At 46.2% G+C, this 15,069-nt stretch overlaps 1 protein-coding gene across 1 annotated transcript in view; it reads left to right on the top strand.

The window, feature by feature from the left end:
• LOC142585619 (sodium- and chloride-dependent GABA transporter 1-like) overlaps positions 1-10,215 on the top strand; it is a 34,563-nt gene extending 24,348 nt beyond the window's left edge. The window contains exons 9-15 of the mRNA XM_075696526.1: positions 584-708; positions 3,082-3,194; positions 6,076-6,204; positions 7,160-7,262; positions 8,522-8,622; positions 9,194-9,364; positions 9,875-10,215. Coding sequence (XP_075552641.1) covers positions 584-708; positions 3,082-3,194; positions 6,076-6,204; positions 7,160-7,262; positions 8,522-8,622; positions 9,194-9,364; positions 9,875-9,955 — 823 coding nt within the window. The 3' untranslated portion in view covers positions 9,956-10,215. The remainder of the gene's footprint in view (positions 1-583; positions 709-3,081; positions 3,195-6,075; positions 6,205-7,159; positions 7,263-8,521; positions 8,623-9,193; positions 9,365-9,874) is intronic.
• The last annotated feature ends 4,854 nt before the right edge of the window (positions 10,216-15,069 follow it).

The raw sequence follows: 15,069 nt of genomic DNA, 5'->3' as shown, positions 1-15,069 counted from the left end.
AAAGCTAACGCATTGAATGGGAGGCTAATGCAATGGTTGAGGAGCTAACGCAAATAATTCCGGTCAGACGTATGTGGAAGGTCTCACAAATCCCACAAGCCCTTTGGTGCTTATACGTGGCCACAGCCACCCACTTTTCAAAACCGTCTCAAACAAAGGAGTGCACTTGCGCCTGTAGAGCAGTGTTTACCTCCTCCACGTGTCTGCGGGAAGACCTGCGCATCCCGTTGACGTGTTCACGCAGACAGCCATTTATACATCGTCCCGTTTAGCCGGTGTAGTATGACGTATGACGTAGTACGACGTAGCCGACGTAGTAGGACGTAGTATCTACCGCACGAAAGAAGTGCTTTTTCCGTCGCCTTCTGTCCTTCCTGGTGAACTGTGCGCAAGAAAAAGAAAAGTTCTTGATGAAAAATCGTTGTATACGCTCGCTTGCGACTGAGGGCGACTGGAGTTAATGCATCGCCGGTTCGGTCTTTAGAAGTCCAAGTCAATCGCGAGTCGATGAGTGCGCGCTCGCGTGTCGTACGTGCCAGCGTGATGGTACTCTTATTTCCGTTTTGTTCTCCACTGCTCGCAGAGATTCGGCGATAGTCTGTATCGTCAACCCTATGACCAGCCTTCTGTCGGGTACTGTTATATTTACTGTGCTTGGTCACATGGCTTCTGTAGCTGGAAAGTCAGTAGGCGACGTCGTGAAATCGGGTAAGTGCCTTATAATGACTTCAGTCTTGTGTACACACTACAGAAAGAATGGTGTACCAATTAGTATTACAATTACTTCTTTCAAAAATGTAATTGATTACAGTTACCAGTTCCTGCTTTGCAAAAGTAATTGGGCAATTACCAAATTATATTCGATCACCTTAATGTTACTTTCCTCCCTACTTTCATTACCATTTCACAAATACAGTAAATAGAACGAGCTGACCAGGCTTTTTCGATGCATTCTCTGCAGCCCTTCACGCGTTGTTTGCCTGCAAAAGAATTACTTCTCAAGATATTATTCGGTAATCTTCCCTCGTTTTCGTGTGAACACATTTGTCGCGACACCGAAGGCTCGTTCGATGTGCGTGCTGGAGAGAAAGGCTCCGTAGTAAGGTACGAACACCTTACTCACAAGATTGTGGTTACGGAATGCCATGATGCTCGGGGTCTGGGTTCTCGATAAAGCGCAGCGCTTCATTGTTGCTAGGGCTAGCGGAAGGCGCTCTCGATAAAGGCAGTCAAAAACTGAAACATCGTATTATGTCCTTTCCCGAGTGAATTTCAGTTACTGTTACCGAGTAAACAAAGTAATCGGTAAATTACAATATTACCAAATTACGCAATTGAATAATTACGTGTAATTCAGCACAAGTGCAAGTTACAGTATAAGTCTGATTTGATTTCCAACCATGCTGGACCGCTGTGTAATCTGCATGGCTCTTCAAGAACATTTTTTTTATCCCGGACATGGCGGCCGCATTTCGATGGGGGCGAAATGCAGAAACACCCGTGCATTGGAGGCGCGTCAAAAAACCGCAGGTGGTCAAAATTTAACCGGAGTGCACCACTGCGCCGTGCCTCATAATCAGATCGTTGTTTTGGCTCGTAAAACCCCAGAATTTAATTTTAATAACGTGTTTCTACTGCTAATTTAGTGAGCAGTAATTGGTCATTAAGGTATTTAATAGAGAAAAATGCAGTTTCGCCTGAAGAGCGAAGCATTGACACCGATAGCAAAGCGAAATAGATTCTCGGTAAACAATATCGCTTAAACGGAATTGCCGGTTAAACGGAACAACAGCTCCTATATTGGGTGTTTTTGCACTTGGATAATGCAAAAAAACTCTCGACACCCGTGTGCTTAGATTTAAGTGCACGTTGAAAGAACCCCAGGTGATCGAAATTTCCGGAGTCCTCCACTACGGCGTGCCTCATAATTAGAAAGTGGTTTTGGCACGTAAAACCCCATAATTTAAAAAAAAAAGAACTCTCGCTAATTACAGCCAGAATTTTCACACCTATCATTCCACGAATGACAGGAGCAAGCTCTAAAGAATTTTCTTTTTGTCAGAAAAAGCCAAGATCTGATTTTTATTTTGTAACAACGCCATCGGCGGCGCTCATCACCTCAGCGTTGTAAAACGCCTGGTACACCGTAAAATAATTGGCACCCTTCAAAGTATAACATGGTGTAAATCTGTTCATACCTCGCGTCCTTATACCCAAAAGGGTGTAAGTCTGTCATAGCTCATACCATTAATTCAAAAAGGGTGTAAATTTGTTTATAGCTCACACCCTTTCACTCAAAAAGGGTGTAAATTTGTCTAGCTCACAACCTTACCGCTAAAAGGGTGTGATTTACACTTCTTCGCTTTGAATGGCGCATTATATTTTGCAGTGTAGCTGCCAGGACGCTATTGCTTCTGCCAAGCAGGAGTTTCTTTTTCGGGAGTCTTACGTGCCAAAACCACGATCTGACTATGAGGCACGCCGTAGCGGGGGACTTCGCATAAATCTTAACCACCTCAGGTTCTTTAACGTGCACCCAATCTACCACTACACGGCCTTTTTTTTTTCTGCGTTTCGGCATTTCGCTCCCATCCAAGTGCCACCGCCGGATTCGATGCTGTGACCTCGTGCTTAGCAGCGCAACGCGATATCCGCTAAACTATCACTGCGGGTAGGAGGACCTATCTAGCGTGCTGCATCGCGCGAACGTGTCGCACCCGCATGCAGTTAGAACACCGTCCGGCTCCTGCTTGGTCGGGAGGGCCGGTCGAGCCAAGATAGCAGATGGCTACCCGAAATAAGGATCTACCCCATATACTAAACTGCTCAATAAATATGTTTCATATCTCTCTCTCTCTCATCGAAAAGTTCAGGCGCAATGCTAGCAACCCTAGCAACGCTAAACGTTGCTAACCGGCTCAATGCTTCGCCCATCGAACGACAGTGCTAAATGTCTATGTGCACACAGATTGTTGGTAGCGAACGAATTGTGTAAGAATGCTCCTTACTGGTGAACAGATTCTCGCGACAGTTACTTGTGACGAAGCGCCGAAGTCCCATGCTCTCGCACCATTTCCTCAGGACCAGGCCTGGCCTTCCTCGTATACCCCGAGGTCGTCACTCGAATGCCGGCTTCGATGCTGTGGTCCTTGCTTTTCTTCGTCATGCTGCTCCTCCTCGGAATAAACAGCCAGGTGGGCACGCAACACCTCGCTGTTGAATGTGTCGTGCACGGCTTCTTCGTTAAAAAAGCTTCGTTATTTACTGAGTGTATTGTATGTGGAGGGAATTCGCGTGGCAGTCTATATCGTTCGGTAATAGAAGTCGCTGATTGACGGACTCTCTGTAACACATCCATTAATTTAATAATCACCTCACGGTCTGTTGTTTTTACTATAAGTATAGGGTGTGCGAATATTCTAAATTTTGAATATGAATGGAACAGTCCCTGTTATTAGATTCGCATTCGATTCTAGAATTTACCACTCTAAATAGTCGAATATTCGTTTCTGCTCGGATATGATGGATACCAACAATTTTTTGGAGCCTCGAGAGAGATAGAGAGATCGACCCACATGAGCAGAATGATTTTGCCGCGAGAACGCCGCAATTGTAACAGAGCGGGCACACTTCCTTAGCGAGTGAATTCGACAGATAACTTCTGCTTAATCATTTCCAATAATTCAATAAGAATGCCTCCTTTTTAGGCCGCCCATATTTGAAATTTTCTCCCTTGTTTCTGGCAGAGCAATTTATCATTTAATCAGTCTCACCACGTTTTCATGCTCTTAATATCACATTTCTCTCCTCTAACGAACGCAACAACCTACGTTTCTATCTGGGGACATGCTCTTCTCTAGTTTCTTTACTGCTGCTGTCACAGCGCACTAGATTACTAAAATACTTACTCGTTTACAAGTTACTCAATTGAAGGAACGTCCAGTCCGTAACAGCATTTGTATCGAATGATATAAATAAGCCTTGTTTCTGCCATATGGAATGCTCTGAAGTCATTAAATGTATTTTGTTAGGTTAGCCACAGATTGAAACGAGCTAGTTTCAAGAACCTTTAGTGAACCACAGATAGGATAAAAAATTATTTGAGATCCGTGACGTCACAATGACGTACCGGCACAGCAATATCGGTGCGAAATGAAAAGAAAATGAAACTGTGACCTTCATTTCATTTTTAATAATTCACCTAATAACGCGAAATTAACGTAACTATGCTTTTTAAAGAATACTTTATCAGTCTGAACTGATTTATAACTTATCTTTAGTGTCCCTTTAAGTAGTTTAACCTCGTTGTTTTGGGATCTACACAATCAAAGCAATGCGAACTCGTTCTGCCCGCTTTATACTAGCAAACCAGCATCGTATAGCTAGAGTAATGCAAATAGAAACCGCTCTTGACATCCAGTTGAGTATCGAGGGGGTGGCAAACTGGGCCGTGCCCTCTCCCCTTCCAGAATTTTTTCTTAGCAGGCGGCCCTTCCCAGCTGCCCCTCTTCATCCCCCTTCCCATCTCCGGTCAAGCGGGTGCTCCCGGCGAAAAAAGAAAATTCTAGCTGCGCCACATCTCATTACTAACTGTTCGCCGGAAGCAAGCTCGCATTTCACTTTTACAGCGAAGCTTGTAGCCTCTAAGAGGTCGACATTTTTCGTGTAGGTCCGTGAACAAAAATTATCATCATCAGGAATGTCTCATACGCCCCTAAGCAACCAAGAATACAATGGCTCATCCCCCTTGTAATGCAGAGGCTAAAAGCATTCCGCAATGTGAAGCGAAGAGTGCATACATTCACTGGAATCACGCACAATACGTACAGAACAGCGTACATTTCAATAAAAAACAAGCTCAAAACAAGCACCTGTCATCATTAGCAACGGCTTATGCAAGCAAAAATGCAATGGCTCATACCCCCGTAAGGAATGGTTCATACCCCCGTTAGCAAGCGGAAAACACAATGGATCATTACAAGCGCTCAACAAAGTGAAGCAAACAGTGCATACATTCATTGAAAACACAAGTGCAACACACGGTACAGCACACGTTTCAGTAATGAACAAGCTCAAAACAAGCACCCGAACCATCAATAAAGCAATGCATACTCCACTCAGCAGCTGTTGCGATGAATTTGTTACAGCTTCTCTGGACATCCACTTTCGCAGGGCCGGGATGGCGAGTCACTTCTTTCATAGAATTTACTGTCATAATGCAGCTCGTCGCTTTCTCATGTTACATATTTCTCACCATTTACATTTGCTGGTAGAGATCATCGCCATGAAGTCAATCATTATGTAACACTGTCACGTGTACGAAGTCACTTCTTCCAAAAACCTATGTCGAATGGTATAGCCCACCTGCGTCAATGTTGAACATAAGCGATGCCATTCTCTTCAAAAGTGCTTTAGTTAACGTGAACTATAGTGCTGTAACTTCGATTTTTGCTGATATTTTGTACAAGTGCAATCTAACGAACCACTTTTTGTATTACAAATTGCTTTTGTATTCCCACCGATGTTTAAGCTGCTTGTGTCTTTTTATCATGGCCTTCAAACTTTGCATTTTTGTTTTCAATGCTGCTTTTTTGAGTTCTGTTCTATTATGTTTTGCGCCTTCCCTCTATAATATACTGTATGTACCTTGAGGATAAGACAGACAGACAGACAGACACAGACAGACAGACAGACAGACAGACAGACAGACAGACAGACAGACAGACAGACAGACAGACAGACAGACAGACAGACAGACAGACAGATAGATAGATAGATAGATAGATAGATAGATAGATAGATAGATAGATAGATAGATAGATAGATAGATAGATAGATAGACAGATAGACAGATAGACAGATAGATAGATAGATAGATAGATAGATAGATAGATAGATAGATAGATAGATAGATAGATAGATAGATAGATAGATAGATAGATAGATCACCCACGACTTGCCTGGAACTGCTCTAAGACTGCTTCCCGGGCAGGTTTCCGCTCTGGCTAACATTGTAAATTTGTAAACGGAACCAAAAAGCCATATGCATTCATTTATGTCTGTCTGCTCTTGCAGTTCTGCACATCCGAAGGGGTAGTCGCCGGCCTGATCGACCAATGGCCATCCCTGATGACCCGGCGCAAGCTCGTTACTTTCTGTTTGGTCGTGACCCAGTTTCTCTTAGGTCTCCCCATGACGACTCAGGCAAGTGGCCGTTGGTGCTACAGTACTTTTATTCTCAGTAGTTCTCAGTCGATAGTGCTGACCAGGTTCAGGGCAGCTTGATCTTTCTCAAACTACGCTCAATGATTATTTTTCTCCCTAAAAGTCCAGCTTCAACTCGATACAAACACCACAAATATGACCTCAAATTATTCCCAACTACAGGATTCGACCCTCGTCTGTAGTGCTCCTACTCTGGGCGTAATGTGACGTGGTGTGCCTTCATCTTCTTTTTCTCTCTCCTCCTCAAGCGAGTGAGGGCGGTGTCTCTTTCAGGCGACAATTGATATCCCGATTATCTTTCTCTCTGTGTTGCATTTAGATGTGTTTACATGATGAATAGTCTTAACAATCATCACTTATTGAAAATGCTTTTTTTTTCTTTCATTCTTTCTTTCTTGCTCTTGTTATTGTCCTCCGCACTTGCGAAACAATAGTGTCATTTTAATCCTGAATTCCTGATGAAATTGAGGAACTCTTCAGAAGCAGCAATGCAGTAAAATGGCAGAAACTGTACTTCATCGAGGTAAGCATCCTGACATAACATCATACATAATATTATGCGTTTTAACGTTCCGGAAATTCGCAATGGGTTTTCATGGAGCGGGGGACTCCGAATTAATTTTGACCATCGGAAGATTCTTGATCGTGCACCCAAATTTTACCACACGATGTACACTTACATTTGTAGCTCCACCTGCCACATGCACTTTTTTCTTTAACCTGTAATTAATAATAATAATAATAATAATAATAATAATAATAATAATAATAATAATAATAATAATAATAATAATAATAATAATAATAATAATAATAATAATATAAACAGCTGCTAAAATGTAACCGATGTGTTTCTGCTTTACGAAACAGCACCTATTTCTAGCATGTATGTGCCTCTTAAGTGAATGTTGATTTTTCTTATCTCTCATTGCAGGGTGGAATGTATCTGTTTCAATTAATGGACAACTACGCTATCAGCGGTATCACACTATTGTTCGTAGTGTTCTCTCAGGCAACTGCTCTTTCTTGGGTATATGGTGAGCCCCAGCTAATTGCTATGATTATAGCATTTATTCTTTAGCCCCTGACGGCCCGCTAGCACACACACACACACACACACACACACACACACACACACACACACACACACACACACACACACACACACACACACACACACACACACACACACACACACACACACACACACACACACACACACACACACGCACACACACACACACACACACACACGCACAAACAAACAAACAAACACAAGCGTGAAGACCTGGGAGCTCAAGTCATCGAATGAGCAAAGAAAAAAAAACCAGATGATTCCATTTTTCACACTTCATATCCATTTATATCTTGGGAGGCTAAAGCGTATAGACACGTTTCAACTGTTGCATGCTGCTGTCAGCAAAATACACACAGCGATTTCAAAGAGTTACGCTTCAATCAGACAAATCAAATCAATCAAATCTTTATTAGACATGATTCATTACACAGAACACTAAACATACAGACAGGAAGCCAGTACTCCTGTCGAAATTGTCGGTTCTGAATCGCGTCAGCGATTCAGGAACGAAGACATGAAGGCTCGAGTGTGTTTCTCCGCTACGCATCGTAAATAGCCCATCGGCGCCTTCGGTGTTAATAAAATTATTTTTTGTACAGGTTATTAAAGTGTCACACGGAGAATATTATTGTCGCGCAAAAAGAAGTCAACAGAACGAAAAAAAGTTCCTAAATGGCCAGTTTCCGGAGATTAGCCCTTTCTTCGCCACTTAGTGAAGTCAGCCATTACAAATCACCAGCAGCTGGCCCCTTTCATTAGTCTGTTGATCTACGAGAAACCACGCTTTCGATACGTTTGGTCGAAATGACGTGAAACACCGGGTGTACCTGGGATCTTCGAACTTGCGGGGAGCACTCTTAGCTATACTGAGTTTTCCCTTCGTTATACAAATAGCGAGGGAGAGGGATATTTTACTGATAGCGATAACAGAGAGGTCGACCTGAGCTAGTGCGCTCTAGTCTGCAACTCCGCACAGGGAAAGAGTGAAGGGGAATGAAAGTACTGGGATGGATTATTATGATGAGACAAGCGGTGAGTGCTTATGTATATTAGACGGTGGCCCTACTAGATGGTGGCCCTACTAGGAACTTGAACAGTACTTTAGTTGTCCGCATTGAAGTTGCAGTGTCAGGCCATGGGCCGAGAATAGCGTCCTCAGACAGCGGTTGCCCGCTAACGCTGTAGATAATGGGATAACAACGCACTGTGTCTATGCAGGAACGAGGAACATCTCAGATAACATCCAGGAAATGATCGGCCGACGTCCAGGCCTCCTGTTCCGACTGGGCTGGACGGTGTTCGCGCCGGTCATGTGTGTGGTACGTGACAAGTTATTCTACCGTCCGGAATCGTTTTAATGACGCCTCGGACTGTGCAGCCAGATATGTGCAGACATTATATTTTCTTTATTTATATTTCTGAATGTGTTACAGCGAAGCTAATATTCATATAGAATCACCTATCGTGCTTTTTTGTGGCGTTCTTGCGATGACGGATCTCGCATTAGCTCCTCACAGCAAAAATGTTTTCATCATTTTTATTTGTGAATGGCTTCGTTACGCTTCATTCTCTTTATTACTGTTTGTGACTTTTTGAAATTATTGTAATCACATGAGGTTGAGACAGGCCTCGCGCCTCTTCCTTCGCTCGAGCGAATGAGAAATTAGCTATTCAAACGCCTTTCAGACTTGACGTCGAGCAAAGGGTGCAAGCGGGTGGTATGGTAACAAGAATAAAACGGCACCACTTCTTACCTTGTGGCACTAAAGGGCTGCGCGAACAGTGTGGTTAGCGTTTTCTCATGCGTCGCTCAAACTGTCCTCCCGTAGAAACACACAAGAACGGGCTTTTCAAACGCCAATTAGCCAGCGAAGCCTCCTCTCATTGCAGGCTATATTCCTGTTCTCGGTGATCAAGTACCAACCGCTGGTGTACGCCAAGACGTACACGTACCCGTGGTGGGGCGAGATGTTGGGCTGGTTCATGGCCCTCGCTTCCATGGTCATGATTCCTGCATACATGATCTACTTCCTGCTCACCACCCCAGGCTCGCTCCGACAGGTGAGACAGCACTGCCGTGTAGATAGTTCCTTACCAGTCCTATGAAAAATGATTTCGGGCTTTATGTAACCGGCCAGTAGCAGATGGGTTGGTTGGTACGGTGGTAAGCGGTGAATGTCAGCGTGGTTGAGTAGGGGTCCACGTTTACGCACACCAGACTTCTCTCTCTCACACAAGCACGCACAAACGCATAACGAGAACAGGCGGTAAAGCGCGCAGACACCTCAAAAGCGCAATCAAGTCACAGGCTTTCACACAACATGTCGGGGGCATCAGCCTTTTGCGAAGAGCTTCATCGAATTGATAGTTATACTATGGCGGAAGCACGCATGCGTTTACTTATTTCGTTGTCGTTGTTCCGCTGAGAGATAATTCAAACTTAAAATGCCCGAGTGCAGACGCGAGCAAGCTGCCTGTTGGCGTGTACTGTCGTGAACCTTCGGTATTTCAAACGAGTGCCCAGTGGCACCGCCTGATAATTCCTTCTCTCCATTTTTTTCTTCTCTCCAGCGAATCCGAGCGGGTTTGTCTCCACAGCTTGTGGAACGTGACCAGAAGGAGGCAGAGGAGTACCCGTTGAGGTGCACTTGACAAGGTCAACGGAAAGCTCGTCATTCTCGAGATACAATCTCGCGTCTCAACGCGTCACTTCCTCAAGCAATGCCGCCCATGTTCTTTTCCACGGTGTGTGGTCCAGAGTACAGTCGTAGACCACGACGCGATGAACTCCCAACAGTGCACGTATGCATGTGTTGAAACACAAAACCTGTTGCGCGTGTTCCGTCCGGGGAGGAGAAGGAATAAACTTTATTTGTGCACATTAGATTTGAGACCTACGCCTCTCTACCTAGATGACGGCCTCGAGCCCTTGGGCCCTGGAGGCATCTTCGGCCTGCTGGATTGCCTTGCGTTGATCTTCCGGTGCACAGTTGAGCAACGCGGTCTCCCACTGCTCTCTGGTCTTGTTTATTTTATTCTGTGTGGGTGTCCGAGAACAAACCCAAACCATATGTTGTAGGTCCGGCCTTTCTTGACAGAATCTACAACCATCCGTGTAAAGGTCCGGGTAGTAGCGGTGGTAGGCCATCGGTTTCGGATATGTATCTGTTTGTAAGAGGCGCCATGTCGTCGCTTGCCGTCTACTCAGCGAGGAGTGTGCCGGGGGGAAATGGGCCCTTCCCAATTTATAGTGTTTGGTGAACTCGTTAAAGCTGGTCATCCGGTCTCTCTCCGTTCCTAGTATTTGTTACGTGTCACCTGCTGGGCCTGTCAGTTCTCGAGCCAGGTTGTGCGCTATTTCGTTCCCGGGAAGGGAGGAGTGTGCGGGTGCCCATGTAATGTGAATGTGGCGACCTTCAGGAAAGTTGTTTAAGCTTATCAGGCTTTCCGGCGAGATTCTTCCTTTTGCATAGTTCTCGACGGCTGTCTTGCAGTCGCTTACTACGATGTTAGCTTCCGTGGAGGCTATTGCCAGTGCTAAGGCAGCCTCCTCCGCCACCTCTGCCTTCCGTGTTTTTACCGTCCCACTAACTCTGCAGTCACCCTCTAGACTCGTAGCAACTATCGACATACTCTGTCTTATTTGCGTACTCCGCCACGTGCACATAGACCACGTCCGTGGCACTACGGAATCTTTTGTGGAGAGCTCTCAGTCTTGCGTTTCTTCGATCTTGCTGAAACTCCGGGTGCATATTTCTGATGATTGGGGGTATTGATAGATGTTCCCTTATTTTCCTTGGGATGTCTCTCCGCACTCCGTGCTGTGCTTCGTAGGTTATTCCGATGTCATCTAAGATGTGTCTCCCCGTCAAACTCTGTGTAAGCCTTTCATACTGCGCTACTCTCTGGGCCTCAATAAGTTCGTCTAGTGTGTTGTGCGCGCCGAGCGCCAAGAATTTCTCGTTTGACGTATTTGCCGGGAGTCCCAAGGCTTGCTCATACGCCCTTCTAATACTGGGGCTGATTATTTTACTATACACGCAAAATTATGCTGCATACGCCTATAAAGCAGGCGGTTGAAGCACGTCGTATAAGTTCCCGCGAGGACAATGGACATTAAGGACGGAGGCATCCAGACATTTCTTGAAGTTGCAAAATGACGTGTACTTACGATTGGTAACGTTTAGCAGACTCATTCTGAGGGCGTTGTGTCAGGGGATGGGCCGGCCGGTGCGTCATCGTGCGCTAAATGGCTTACAAGCCGCACGCTCGCGTCCTGTCCCCGACTGGAAGTGGGCGCTGTCTTGCTCGAGATGAGCTTTAGAATGATGACGCACCGGATGACAGACCTATGGCTTCAGTTTCTTAAACTTTCTTAAGAAGGTGCTCGGGCGGAGGAATTGTCATCAAGTATCGGAAGGATAGATCCACGTGCAGACAACCTTCCCCTCCTTATGTCGTAAGGAAATTGAGAGGATGGCATGTAGCTCCGTATTCGCTTACCACAGGCAGTATTACAGCCTGCCGTCCCGTTTGCCTCTAGAATTCATTTAAGTAATCATTCGTAAAGAAGTCCTCAAGCAAAACGTCTCGACAATCCACCATTCATTAAGCATAAATTATAGAGAATATTGGATGGACATATCTGAGGTTCACCTTAAATCCACTTCAGCTGAGTATTTTGCTGCGTCCCTGAGTCCATGGCGCAAACTTCCGTGTTTCGTAGCGCTGTTGTCTATGTTAAGGTACTTTTTTTGTTTGTACTGCTCTTGTACATTTCAGGTTGTTCAGTGCGATTAATATATCGTACCGGCTTGTGGCTTGGAGCTGATAAGAACCTATGTAACAAGTAAATAAGAACTCGATGTTCACTGCTGTAACGTACATCTGAAGTGTTACAGGTTACGCTCTTTCAAACGACACACCTCGTGAGCACTGAAGGGACGAAAGGTAAGGAAGGATCTTTGGATTCAATTACTTACACCAAGAGATAAGCAGGCACTTACATTAAAGCGATTTTCTTCTTTCTTCTTCTTATTGTTGTTATATTGTCACAGTGGATTGAGGCTGGTGGGGCAACTGCAGTAACAGTAGAATCGGCGGAGCGAAGAGAATAACAGCATCCAATACCGTCAAGAAGTTGATGTCCGCCCTCTTAAAATAAACCCCTTTTCACGCCTTTAACAATGTGGTGGAGGTTCTGGGCATAGACAAGCGCCCAATGACAGAATCCCTACCACCCGAACCTCGTCGGAGTCGTCACCTTACGGGGTCGTCACTCTCATCAGGAAACATGCCCCGAGAAGTTCCGAAGACAACGTCGTTTTCGCAACAATACAAGGAGCCGCGAAGTCTTGCCAGGACTGCTGGACCGTAACAATACTACTACTACTACTACTACTACTACTACTATTATTATTATTATTATTATTATTATTATTATTATTATTATTATTATTATTATTGTTGTTGTTGTTGTTATCAAGGTGAGCATATAAGATCGGACGAGCGAAGGTCGTTAGCGCTGACAGCACCTAAATTAGTCTTGTTGCATTTCTAAAAGAAATTGCCTGTGGTTTAGCTCTGGTTAACCCTAGTTGAATTGCGAAAGCAAGAGCTGCATGGCTACGCTTGTGGTCTCGAGTCTTCTTGCCCGTTCTTGCTCCGTTTCCTCGGCACATCGTCTACGCAGCGGCTCATTCCGACGCTCTCGAGAACTCAAAGCGGTCTCTTACGCAGTTGAAGAGTCACTCCGGGACGTGGCACGATTTCTTCTAGCTGCATCTTCGTTACCACGCTTGTCGAGTCGTGCGGCGCGTTCTTCTGGCGTCTCTTCAGCGCGTTGTCTCTTCCTCGCTTCGTTCTGTCGTTGTTGCGTCTCTTTCGCGCTCTCCATAACGACTAAATACACTGAGATGATAGATGATAGTGATCTAAAGAAAGGAAGGATACACTGAGGCGAAGCGCATATATATACCCCCCCCCCCCCCCCGCGAGGCGACACCTCCTCTCTCTCTACACCAGCGGAGCACATCTGGTGGAGGGAGCGGCGACGGTGGTGGGCAACGGCGGCTCAAGGTTGTTCGTCAGCCACGACATATGGCATACGGCTGCCTGTATACGGCACACGGCGCGACGAGCCGAAATGGCTCGCTGGCTGGCGTAGTAAAGCTTTCGCTTTAAAAAAGAAAATGCCAGCATTCTCGAGCGTTGTAGCAAGGGAAAACGCCGCGTCAAGATCCCGACTTCGTCACTGCAGTCAGCTTCGGCGCACGATCCTCGCAGGGCATCTCGGAAACTGGCAATTTCGCCCGAAGGCGATGCGTTGAAAGCGACAACTAGTGTTTAGTGTTGCGGTTGAGCCCTTCGTGCAGTGTGCTAACAATACGCGGAGGAGACATGGCGCGATGCTGCACGCCAGAAAACTGTTGCTGCGCAACGACGGGAACAGCGCCCCCGCAGATATCAGGCGTCTTTCAACGCTGGCGTAAATACGCTGGCGTGGTGAGGAGCGCCGCCAGGTGGCGTTGCAGGCACCGCAGAATAATTGCGCACGATATGAGACTGACAAGCGACCGTCGGCGTTTGTCAGCGCCCCACAGCCGAGATTAAGCGTATGCATCGCCGGTGTGGCATGCACACAGCTCCTCAGCAGGAGAGCTAATGTATGTGTGTGTGCACAACGCCTATGCTAGTGGGGGAAGCCGCAACGCTACCCTGGTTCCGGAATAGCAAATGAAGCTGAGCGTGACTGCGTGCGCACCTGCCTCCGTCGTTTTTGCAGGCAAACGCACTGCGCGCCTCTGGAGGCCTTCCGACTCTGCACGCGCAGGCCGCGCACGCGCTGTCGATTCCAGAACAACACGGCGGCGGCGGCGCAATGCGTCTCGAGTGTCCGTATAATTGGTAGCGCAATAAAATCAAGAGGAGGAGGAGATTTTAGTGAAGAGAAAGGAGGAGAAGTCGGGAAATAAAATCATTTTGCGGAGCGGCATGGCCTCTCCGTCCCGACGTAGGAGCGGAACGCTGTGCACTAATGGCGCGCACCGACGGACCTCAAGGATGTCATTTATCTATCGATCCATACAGATGTAGCTTGCGTGACAGTGCCTGCAGAGCCGGTTTCTCCGCAATAAGAGTCTTTATGAGGAGAAGCTCGCTTCTGTGATTCTCTTAGCTCTGATGGCTTGTTGTTCCCTCCTCTTCCCTCTAGTGCGGAGTAGCAGGCCAGATACATTGTGATCTGGCCAACCTCACCACCTGTACTCCTTTTGAACCGTTCTTCTCCCTTCTAATACGCCGCGACGAAGTATGCAGTGCTAGAGAGAGTAAAAAATCTTTATTAATAATATTTGAATGGCGAGAGCAGTGTGGGAGGAACCCTCAGTCCAGGGTCCCTAAGATGATTCCGGCGATGTTTCGAGCCCGTTGTATCACAGCTGCGCCGCGCGCTAAACGGTGGTGACGATCGCAGCGCGTATAGTAGCGACATAGTGATGCGACAAATGGGGCGTGAGGGCCCGAGAGATGGCAGGCGGAACCCGACTGTAAGGTAAAACGAAGGCGAGTACGAAGCTGGTCGCGAGCTAGTAAGCTGAACCTCTGTCACACAGAAGGCGAATCAAGCGCAGCCGAAGATGAGCTAAAAGCTTTGATCGGTTATCGGAAGAACATCTCATACAACCAAGGAAAGCGCTACGTCAAAGCACACGGAATTGCGTGCGCCCTGCCGGGAAACTTGCAAGGCTGTCGAGCCACATTTGTTA

The sequence above is a fragment of the Dermacentor variabilis genome, chromosome 6 (genome assembly GCF_050947875.1).
Source record: "Dermacentor variabilis isolate Ectoservices chromosome 6, ASM5094787v1, whole genome shotgun sequence".
Taxonomy (NCBI): Eukaryota; Metazoa; Arthropoda; class Arachnida; order Ixodida; family Ixodidae; genus Dermacentor; species Dermacentor variabilis.
The sequence above is the reverse complement of the archived record's forward strand: the minus strand, read 5'-3'. Positions and strand labels throughout refer to the sequence as shown.